At 45.2% G+C, this 12243-nt stretch overlaps 1 protein-coding gene across 1 annotated transcript in view; it reads right to left on the minus strand.

Moving 5' to 3' along the window:
• Positions 1 to 7851: 7851 nt before the first annotated feature.
• The window catches only part of LOC141058631 (solute carrier family 12 member 3-like), a 30859-nt gene continuing 26467 nt past the window's right edge, over positions 7852 to 12243 (minus strand). The window contains exon 26 of the mRNA XM_073554825.1: positions 7852 to 8789. Coding sequence (XP_073410926.1) covers positions 8648 to 8789 — 142 coding nt within the window. The 3' untranslated portion in view covers positions 7852 to 8647. The remainder of the gene's footprint in view (positions 8790 to 12243) is intronic.

The following is a 12243-nucleotide window of genomic DNA, read 5'->3' on the forward strand; positions in this document are numbered from 1 at the left end:
AGCAGTCTGGCGGTCAGACATGGCCTCAGTCTAGCCCTTTTTATTACTGGCCTTGCACTTATCAGACACCCCTTCTTTTGTTCAAGGAATTCTAAGTTTCTATGAGGATTTTTTTTTTTTTAACCCCGAATAGCCATACTCTTTGACCTTAAAGGAGTGGTCCAGGACTTATTCATTATTCTTAGAGCACTATTGAATACATAGTGCTATACATGTGAAAAGAGGTGTACATTCATAATACAAATATAAATTACAATGAACAAAATAACAGTGACAGATTGATGACCTATTCATTGGATAGGTTATAAATGCCAGATTATTGGGCATCCAGAAACTCCTACCGTTGAGCTGTTTGCAGTTTGTACTGTGTCCATATATACAGAGCTGAATAGTAAATCTCTGTACATTGGTCATTGGCCATTCTTGGGTCCCTAAGCTCCGCTCTCTCTCTCTTAAAGGGACTCAATCAGCACCGAATGACTGTTCAAACTATTCCTGCCACTTGGTGCTTCACGGCGGAGCCAGTCCTTTAAATTCACCTTCCCACCTGCTTATTATCCCTCTCTCTCCACCACCTTCTCTTATTTGATTGCTCTGCCTTCATAGATCCAGAGAAGGATGGAGATAGAGGAAAACCAAGAAGTTGGGGAGGTGTCTATAAATGGTTGGCCTGCCATGATGCACTGAGTGCCTGTACTTGGTTTGAGTAGTCATTCTGTGCTGAAAGAATCTAAAGAGAACTTGTCGCCAGTTTTGTGACATAGCAGCTAAATATATCATCTTACTCAGTGTCTGTGCTGCATTTCTATATATTCCCCCCCCCCCCCCCCCCGACTCACCCTGAAAAACCTTTTTGATTTCTCCCGAGCTATATGCTAATTGTTTCCGTTCGGTCCGATGGGCGTGGTGCTTTGATCCTCTCCCCCAGCTGCTGCTTGCCATCCTTGACATGGATGATGCCTCATCCTCATCGCTGTGAGAAAGCTCGTGTCTGCGCAGATAAATCGCATTTCGCGCTTGCACAGTATGCTTTGCTCAACTGTGGGCAAAGCTGAAAAGCAGAAGTGCACATGCCCATCGGACTTAACAGACCCGGTTAGCATACAGCACAGGAGAAATCAAAAAGCTTTTTCGGGAAGTCGGGTTATATAAGGATAAAGGGAATACAGTGCAGACGCTGAGTAAGATGACATTTTTAGCTGCTATGTGACAAAACTGGTGATGGATTCCCTTTAAATAGGAGCTCGGTTGTCGTACCCAGTAACGGCCAGTACACAGTGAGCAGAGCGGTGGTGTTGCGGCTCTTTGTACTGTGTACATCTAGTCACAACGGGGACTATAAACAGCTGGTCAGGGAGGTTACAGTGTCGGATCAGCAATGATTACAATAGTTGGATACTGATGAGTTTTTTTTTTTTTGCTTTTACTGTACAAACTTTATTATAATTTTTATTTTCTCTCAAGTGAAGTTTGTTTTTATTTAATATTAATGTTCACTTTATTTTTACAGACTAAAGCCAATATACCTTTAAGTTTCACATAAGAAAACCACCAGCTTTGCACTTCTGTAATTGGTTCATCCAGGGTGCTTGTCAATATAATCCAGTAAGAGAAAAGCTGGTACTCCGTCCTTCTTGAGCAAACTGTGTTTTATTACACCTTTATTCCATACATGCTAATGTGGCGCCCTGAGGGTCCAGTCGCCACAGAGGTACTGCATCTCATGCAGAGGTGTGGTATCCCATTCTCGTGTAAGGAGGGAGCACTACCCAGGACTCTAGCACTTGCACCCAACACACACCAGTTCAGTCAGGGCATCTGGGTGTACCCTTAGGGAGGATGGCCTCATCCCAGGCTGGCTAGGAAAGGGTGTTGGGGAGTGAGTGGGGATGGTAGGAAAAAAGGGAGGATCTTAAGGGACAGTTGGTGGGAGGAGTTAGTGCTGAGGTAAGAAGATCGTTCTGGAAAGATTCAGTCAGAGGGGAGTGAGGGCTGGCAGAGTCTGAGGAGAGTTGGTGAGGAAAATGAAAAGGGCTGCAGTAGGAAGAGCTAGAGAGTTTTGAGGAAAGCCTGAAGGAAGTTCCTAGGAGGACAGAAGAGGAGTCCTTGGGCCACAGGAAGGGCGGAAGCCACCCGTGGGGCCCGTAACCAGAAGTGGAGGGACCAGGTCGCAGTGGGGGAATCGGCACCCAAAGACTAGTGGAGGACTAGAAGATTCAGCTAGCAAGCCGGAGGCTGAGGTAACTATGTACCTCAGCTGCTACCACATCCATTCACCAAAAAGGTAGCCATATAGGTGCAAGGGGACTCGAAGAACGTCGCCCGACAAGGTCTGCGGCTGCTGGCTTGGGGACACTGCTTGTGAAGGTGCTGGGCAGAAGAAGTGGAAACCAGTAAAGTAAGACTGCCAGGAGAGAGATACGTAGAAGGGAGTCCTGGAAAGGTGTATACCAATCTACCTGGAAGTTTGCTGGACCCTTCAGCTGGAGGACACGGCACTAAGCAGTCTCCTGCGCACAAGAGAACTGTGAGTAAAATATTGGAAACCACCCTGCTGTGTCATCTGTCATTCACGTCTCGCCTGCCCTGCACCGCACTCACAGCCACCATCTTTTCTTATAATATCCTAACTGCCCTGGGACACAGCTCTACCTGTGGAGAGCTTAACCATCTTTGCTGCCCTAACACCATCCCAGAGGATCTGCATTGCATTGCAGCGTCAGCTACCCTTGCCGAATACCATGGGCGTCACAACTAAATTCCCTATAAACTACCCCATCATCATTTATTATTTTCACTGGATGCCCAGGGCCAAAGATCGGTCACTGGTGCCGTGACCTCCCTCTTTAAGAACCATCCGGCCCGGTATTGAATCGAGTATCCCACGGCCCTGTGGGGCGCCCCAACTGGCGTCATGAACAAGATTCATAATTCGGCATTGCCGGGTACTGTGTGCTAGAGTCTTCATTACATTGTGTGCAAGAGACTTTATTATACTGTGTGCCAGAGATTTTAATGGGCTGTCAAAACACCGCCATAACTGCGCCACAGGGTGCTCGCGATTGAACTTTCAAAATAACCGCCATTGCTGCATCACAGAGTGAGCGCGAGCTGAGAGGAGTGAGCTGTGGTGGGTGGGGCCTCACAGTGACGTGCAAAGACCATGCCCGCCCACTGTCAACATTATTATGCGATGCGGAGGTGTCCGTCAGCAAGGAAGACCTGCCTCCTGCATTGCTGTGGTGGGCATAGAGAAAGGAGGAATGTCAACCCCCGAAGGGCTCAGTGGAGAAAAGGAAGCACATGGAGTGCGTAGCTGCAGGCATGGCAGCATAATACCCGGAAGACACCCCAGAGAGTGGTGATGACCCGGACCCACCGACAGCCAGAGACCCGGGACGCAATGTGGCGGTAGGAGGAGAACACGTGCAGGAGTGTTGGTTGGAGCATGAGAACTTCACCAGCTGAGTTTCAACTAACCTGTATCGGTCACCTATAATGGACCCGGACCTACTGGGCATGGAGGTGGAGGCGCTCACCCGTCAGCTTCTAAAAACAGCTGATGGCGGGGGCAGGATAGACCGAGGCCTTCCTGGAGAAACTGACCAGGCGGCCCCCAGCAACATCTTCCACCCCAGAGAAGGAGAGAGGGCCGGCACCCAAGGAGTGGAAGTAAGTGGTGTGGGCCTGACTCGGAACAGCGGAAGCATTACCACAGCGCTTCTGCTGCGTCCACCTCTGTACACTCATGGCCAGGACTCCGAGCTATTCAGTGAGTTGTCACCAGAAACTGAGGGCACGCTGACAGCGGGTAATGATGCAGCTCCCGCACTTAACGACACCCTGGTGGGATCTTAACGCCCCTACTAACACCAACACCCGGACAGATGTACAGACCGCTCCACTGGGATCAGGAAACCGGTGACCTGGACAGGATAGCTCCCGCCAATCAGTGGGCCCCGGAAGGTTTATGCTGAGCCGGTGGTGTTTCAGGGGGGACAGCAGGATGCGAACATGATAGCGCTTCAGGAGGAGATCCCCCACCATTACACTGAGGAAATATTGCCGACAGAGGGAAGAAAAGGAAAGGGAGAAAAGCAGGGCCCAGAAGGAGGCCTTTGAAAGGCATAATCTGGAAGCTAAGGCCCAGGCCCGTAAAGCCAGAAACTCCGATCAGAGTCCACTGCGGTAACAGGTGGTGATTGTCTTACATAAGGAAAAGGGATGTGGTTATATTAAGGAGCTGGGCATGATAAATGATATCTTTGTCACCCGGCTGGACGTTGAATCCCACCTATTAGAGGGCCATCCCTATAGAGATTTGCACCTGGGAGGTCAGATCACTTACACCCGCCACATAGGTGAAAAGGGGTGGTATGCATTAAATGGCCTAAAGTGCTTCCCCTTGTCAAGGGAATTAACATCTGCGGACCTGGCAGCATACCCAACCACTGAAAGTGCAGCCAAGCCAGTCACCAAGTGCACTCAAGCTACTCAGACACCAGTAGCAGCTGCAGGACATAACTTGACAGTGCATGACTGCGTCGGCCATGACCTCTTTGTGTCACTAGGAGTGAACTTTGTATATGAACTTCCCCGCCCAGGGAGTGGTAGGCACCAGGACCTGCCATGGAAACCAAAGAAGTGAGAAAAAAAATATGACTGTAAATAGTTATAGTACCTGGTTAGGTATGTTGAGTTATAATAATTGGTTAGGTATGTTTTACTGCTGTTTAGAAGAACTGTGAGGTTATGAAAAGTGAATAATCCAAAACTCTTAGTGTAAATAGTTAGCACTTCTTAACCCCTTTCTGACATCAGACGTACCGTCCATGGGTCCCGGGCCCCTATGCCCATGGACGGGATAGTACGTCTAGCGCGATCAGCGGTGCTCACGCAAACGTCACTACTTCCCTTCCGAGCCCCGACGTGTGCCCATACAGTAGTTTTCTCCCACATATGAGGTATCAGCGTACTCAGGACAAATTGGACAACAACTTTTGGGGTCCAATTTCTCCTGTTATCCTTGGGAAAATAAAAAAATTGGTGACTAAAAGATCATGTTTGTGGAAAAAATACGATTTTTTTTTAGTTTCACGCCCGGGCGTTATAAACTTCTGTGAAGCACTGGGGGGTTCAAAGTGCTCCCCACACATCTAGATAAGTTCCTTGGGGGGTCTAGTTTCCAAAATGGTGTCATTTGTGGGGGGGTTTCCACTGTTTTGGTACATCAGGGGCTCTCCAAAAGCAACATGACACCCGCAGACCATTCCATCAAAGTCTGCATTCCAAAACGTCACTACTTCCCTTCCGAGCCCTGACGTGTGCCCATACAGTAGTTTTCTCCCACATATGGGGTATCAGCGTACTCAGGACAAATTGGACAACAACTTTTGGTGTCCAATTTCTCCTTTTACCCTTGGGAAAATAAAAAAATTGGTGACTAAAAGATCATGTTTGTGGAAAAAATACTATTTTTTTATTTTCACGCCCAGGCATTATAAACTTCTCTGAAGCGCTGGGGGGGTTCAAAGTGCTCACCACACATCTAGATAAGTTCCTTGGGGGGTTTGTTTCAAAAATGGTGTCATTTGTGGGGGGTTTCCACTGTTTTGGTACGTCAGGGGCTTTCCAAACGCGACATGGTGTCCGATCTCAATCCCAGCCAAAAACGTCAAATGGCTCTGCTTCCCTTCCGAGCTCTGCCATGCGCCCATATAGTGGTTTACTCCCACATGTAGGGTATCAGCGTACTCAGGACAAATTGCACAATAGCTTTTAGGGTCCTGTTACCCTTGGAAAAATAAGAATTGAGGGTGAAAATATCATTTTTGTGGAAAAAATTTGATTCTTAATTGTACGGCTGTACGTTATAAACTTCTGTGAAGCCCTTGGGGGTTCAAAGTTCTCACCACACATCTAGATAAGTTTCTTGGGGGTTCTAGTTTCCAAAATGGTGTCATTTGTGGGGGGTTTCCTCTGTTTTGGTACATCAGGGGTTTCCAATCGCGACATGGTGTCCGATCTCAATTACAGCCAAAAAAGTCAAATGGCGCTGCTTCCCTTCTGAGCCCTGCCATGCGCCCAAATAGTCGTTTACACCCACATATGGAGTATCAGCGTACTCATGACAAATTGCACAATAACTTTTAGGGTCCTGTTACCCTTGGGAAAATAAAAATTGGGGGTGAAAAAACCTTTTTTTGGAAAAAATATGATTTTTTTAATTGAACCACTGTACGTTATAAACTTCTGTGAAGCCCTTGTGGGTTCAAAGTTCTCACCACATAACTAGATAAGTTCCTTATAGGGTCTAGTTTCCAAAATGGGGTCACTTGTGGGGGGTTTCCACTGTTTAGGTACATCAGGGGCTCTCCAAACGTGACATGGCATCCGATCTGAATTCCAGCCAAGCTCTGCCATGCGCCGAAACAGTGGTTTCCCCCCACATATCAGGTATCAGCGTACTTAGGACAAATTGCACAATAACTTTTGCAGTCCAATTTCTCCTGTTACCCTTGGTAAAATAAAAAAAATTGAACCTGAAGTATTTTTTTTGTGAAAAAAAGTTAGATGTTCATTTTTTTTTTTAAATATTCAAAAAATTCCTGTGAAGCACCTGAAGGGTTAATAAACTTCTTGAATGTGGTTTTGAGCACCTTAAGGGGTGCAGTTTTTAGAATGGTGTCACTTTTGGGTATTTTCTATCATATAGACCCCTCAAAGTGGCTTCAAATGTGATGTGGTCCGTAAAAATAAAATGGTGTTGCAAAAATGAGAAATCGCTGGTCAACTTTTAACCCTTATAACTTCCTAACAAAAGAAAAGTTGTTTCGAAAATTGTGGTGATGTAAAGTAAACATGTAGGAAATGTTACTTATTAAGTTTATTGTGTGCCGTATCTGTGATTTAAGGGCATGAAAATTCAAAGTTGGAAAATTGCGACATTTTCGCCAAGTTTCCGTTTTTTTCACAATTAAGCGCAAGTTATTTTAATGAAATTTTACCACTAACATGAAGTACAATATGTCACGAGAAAACAATGTCAGAATCACCGGGATCCATGGAAACGTTTCAGAGTTATTACCTCATAAAGGGACAGGGGTTAGAATTGTAAAAATCGGCCCGGTCATGAACGTGCAAACCACCCTTGGGGGTGAATGGGTTAATGTGCTCCCTATTGGTTTTACGTAAAACACGGTACCACAATTTTATTTTGTATTTTACAACATAAAACCTTAAAATGTGAATAGCGCTCTATTTATTGCACTGTGGACCAAAGAACAAAAACCGCCTGGTGTGGCCGAAAAGTGGTCCAATGAGGTGAACAGCTATGCCTTGTAGCCACGCCAAAGGCCTACGTTGGGGGTTTGAGATGGGTCCCCCATATTGCACTAAAGAGGAAGAATACCCTGGTTCGGGATGCCACTGAACTTTGTTGCATTTGATGGGAAATGTTTTATTGATAGTATAGTTATATTGTATTGCAAATAATTTAATATTTTACTAGTTTTCTATGCTTATAGTACATGTCTCAGATAGTTTTCGATAGTGAGGATAGTGTTATTAAATGTATATTTATAAAGATAGTAGTTATTTGTAACATTTAAGTATAAAGTGCCTTCCATAAAGGGAAGAAGAGTTATTTATTCAGATATTTAACCCTGTTGAAATGCATTTCAGAAAATTTTGTATGTTTCTCTGTAACACCTGTTTTACTTTGTTCCAGCTGCCTTTTCCTACTTTGTCACTTATGACAAAAAAAAGGAATCCATGTTGCAATGTTTGCTGAAATGGAATAAAACATCTCTACAAAATAATTACAAAGCAATTTTTATTTACAGGATATGTTACAGGTTCAGGTAACAGGCAGAAAAAACAGTTGTCTTAATGGTTTGTTTACTCGTCAAGAGCGCTCCTGTAGATTGACCGTTTGTACCGGCGGAATGGTCCTGCGCCTTTGGTGTGAACAGTGCATTTTCCCAGGCTGCAAGCAGAGGAAGCTCAGCCTCTGCAGCATTGGGAGACCCACTGGGGCACTGAGGCTGGATGTATCCAGCAATATGGCCAGCTTCAAAGTACCGTGAGCAGGCTATAAAGCATAGAGCCTACTAACAGCGAGCTACAGTATTTGCATGGGCAGCTAATAAAAATCTCTATTCTTGAGAATGGAGAGGATTTTTTAATAGGGTCAATTGCAAAGTTAACTTGTTTGTTTGCAAGCACTATTCAATTTATCGTTTTGAACTTGAGACAAGATAAATTTACAACTATTGCAGTTAAAGAACGTCTATTTACATAGGGAAGGTCTAAGAAAAAAATGCAGGGACCTGCCTACTGAGATTTGAAAAATGCAGTTCATAATTTTCATTAGCTGCATTTCACCGTTTCCATATAAATGATTCTGATATTACGTGCAGAGACCACATAGGTAGGCAGAATTTAGGGCAACACTACTTGGTTTTTTTTCAGAAAGAAGATATTTTGTTCCTTAGTAACAGACTACCTTCCCTTTTTTGTACATTGAATTGTAGTCTGTTGCTGTGGATAAGAGGATTTAACGCACCAATCTCAACAAGGCGACCTACTCTTTAAGAAATGAAATCACGATTCTTATCATAACTTTAAGATCCGCTTTCTTCAAGGTTCACTGGCAGTATATTGTCAGAGTGTCCTGCTGATTACCACGGATGAAAGTTACTGGTGGGACGATGTCACGGGATAAACTTTCCAGCCAAGCCATGTAGAGGGAACTGGGACATGCTGATTTGATGGAAATTGGCAGGCTTCTGCAACACAAATAAGAGAAGGGTACAGTATTAGCATCTGACTAATAATGTCTTAAAAATGCATTTTATATGTATTTGGAGTTTTCTGTCAAAATTATAGGGTAAAGGAAAGAGAAAATGCTATAGGGAGACATTGTGAAGGACAGTATTGGACAGATTCACAAATCTGTTACCAGGCTTCCCCCATATAAAGTACGGCAGCATTCTAGTTTTCTGCATGCATGTCCCCAATCCGCTCTGCAAGGCACAAAAAATAGCTTTTATACTCACAAATGACACGGTCAGGGCCGATGGGCACTTCTCTCTGTCCTGCTTAGGGCAGAGCAAAGCACTGTAGGTAGTGCGCATGCATCAGCTTTACGTATAGGTCGTCAGTGCTCTTTGGCCTTTTCCGGCACATGCGCACTACAGTACTTTGCTCAGCCCTTGGCAGGGCAGAGAGAAGTGCTCCTGCAGAGGAGCACTACAGCGGACACTGTGTGGATAATATATAGAGAGGAGACGCCGGACCAAGACCATAGACGCCCAGAGGACCGGACTGCACCATCTGTGTATAATAAAAGGTCTTTTTTGTGCCTTGCATTGTTGACTGGGGACAGAAATACATTATTCCAGAATACTGCTACAGATTCTCTCATCTCTTGGCATCATAGACTTGGCCCTATCCTGGATATCATCATACCTAACAGACCGAACATTTAGTGTCTCCCTCTCACACACCACCTCCTCACCTCGCCCCCTGTCTGTCGGTGTTCCTCAAGGCTCAGTCCTAGGACCCCTACTCTTCTCCATCTACACCTTTGGCCTGGGACAGCTCATAGAATCCCACGGTTTGCAGTATCACCTCTACGGCGATGACACGCAGATCTACCTATCTGGACCTGACTTCACCTCCTTGCTGCCCAAAATCTCACAATGTCTGTCTGCTATCTTAGCCTTCTTTTCTGCTGGCTTTCTCAAACTGACCATGGAAATATCCCCTTAAAAATGATACTTTATTGATTAAAAAACCACAAATGGTTATACACCAAAAAAAAAAAAAAAAAGGAAAATGTGACAAAGACACAAAGCAAAATAGTGTTCAAACAAAACCCCTAAAGGGAACAACTAGGAATCCCTAATATATGATCTGAGCTTCCACCTGCCTGGCCGCTGAGGTTGGCACCCTAGGGGGGAATGTTGTTGCGCCCCCGCTCAGTGATGACTGTCCCTAGGGGCCCTGATATACCCTGCGGCCACTAAGGAGACCCTCTACCCGATGCTTAAAGGGACCCCTAGTTCTAAACAGATAATCCTGCTATAAAGAGGACCCTATGTCCCTTAAAAGTTAAAAACAATAGAACACGTTTGGCATCAGGTGGCATAAATGGGTAGCAGATTGTTGTAGCAGACCCCTCAAATGATCTCAATCACAATACATAGTGAATATAAATATGCAGACTGAACATGGACAAAACAGAATTCATCATCTTTCCTGCATCTCACTACCCCTCCACCTGTTCTATCCGTCAATGGCTGCTCGCTTTCCCCAGTCCTGCACGCTTGGTGCCTTGGGGTGATCCTCGACTCTGCCCTCTCTTTCAAACCACATATCCAAGCCCTTGCCTCCTCCTGCCGCCTCAAGCTCAAAAATATTACCTGGATCCACGCATTCCTCAACCATGAAACCACATAAACACTAGTGCACGCCCTTATCATCTCCCGCCTCGACTACTGCAACCTCCTACTCTCTGGACTCCCCTCTAGCACTCTGGCACCGCTACAGTCCATCCTACACTCTGCTGCCCGACTAATCCACCTGTCTCCCCGCTATTCCCCAGCTCCCCCCCTATGCCAGGACCTTCACTGGCTTCCTATTGCCCAGAGGCTCCAGTTCAAAACCCTAACCATGACATACAAAGCCATCCACAACCTGTCTCCTCCATACATCTGTGACATGGTCTCCTGGTACCTACCCACACGCAACCTTCGATCCTCAAGATCTTCTCTACTTCCCCCTTATCCCACAACCACATACAAGACTTCTCTCGTGCTTGCCCCATACTCTGGAACTCTACCCCAACACATCAGACTCTCACCAACAACGGAAACCTTCAAGAAGAACCTGAAGACCCACCTGCTCTGACAAGCCTACAGCCTGCAATGATCCTCAGTCTACTGAACCACCGCACAACCAGCTCTAAACTCTCCTAGTGTATCCTCACCCATCCCTGTAGACTGTGAGCCCTTGCGGGCATGGCCCTCTCTCCTTCTGTACTTGTGTGTCCCTTGTTTTACACATGTTTATTGTACTTGTCTATATTTCCCCTTTTCACATGTAAAGCGCCATGGAATAAATGGTGCTATATAAATGAATAATAATAATAATACTGTAACATAGGGCTTACAGGTGCTCACCGTAATGTATATTGGGAAAGCCTGATGAAATTGCAACAGCGAAGAAGCAAAAATTGTAGCATTTGGGAAATCACATGATCGATAGTCCTATTAATAATATGCATATGATGAAAAAATTAACAAACCATCTCGATTTATTCAGTATCAAGTATAAGCGCCACTTGCAGAAATACACACACACCTTTGCATGCTATCAATGAGGTTATTAATGGTTGTCTGAGGAACGTTCTGCCGCGCTGAATGCACTTGGGCATGCAAATCATCAAATCCACTACTGTCAGCTCCCTCTACAATTGCTGACCAATGACATCCCAGACGTGCTCAATGGGAGACAAGTCCTTGAGACACTACTGTATATGCAGTGGTAGCTGGTAGCATGTTTAGGTGATGCAGGCTGCTCACAGGAACACAAGCAACATGTCGTCTATCATTGTCGTATTGAAAAGCAGATCCTGGGAAATACAATACCACTGATTCCACAATTAAGTCAATTTATTGCAGAGCTATTCATATATTATGACACCCTACACTTAAACATGGGAGTAGGACCTATGTAACAATCTCTCATGAAGGCCTCTTCATGATGTAGCTCAGATGTTCTCCATACCAATCCGGCTATCATTGCTTCCAAGACAAAACTGGGTGGAGAGGATGGACCATCCGCTCCAGCCTCCATTGTCTTGCTCTGTACCATAGTAGTCTTTGATAGCGTTTGGAATGAGGTAAAAGGAACATCTGCAGCTGGACTTTTGGCTAGTAGCTCAGTGTTGTGCCTTCTGATAGTTTGTGTAGACACTGATATACCTTATGCCTGGTAAATGGCATCCAATATCCGTTGCAGTATGGAATGGATTAATCTTGGAACTACTGGGAAGGCCATTTCTCCAAAGTGGCCGATGAGCTGTTTTTTCAACATAGTGATGCCAAACTATATGGTGTTTGTGCCATTGTGAGCTGCTTGCGTGGCTTAAACATGCTACTATTCTCTGCAGCATCTCCTGACTTGTCTCCCACCGTGCACTTCTGGGACGTCATTGGTCTGAAATTGCAAAGGAAG

Source organism: Dendrobates tinctorius, unplaced genomic scaffold (assembly GCF_039654945.1).
Source record: "Dendrobates tinctorius isolate UK_male_01 unplaced genomic scaffold, ASM3965494v1 ptg000213l, whole genome shotgun sequence".
Taxonomy (NCBI): domain Eukaryota; kingdom Metazoa; phylum Chordata; class Amphibia; order Anura; family Dendrobatidae; genus Dendrobates; species Dendrobates tinctorius.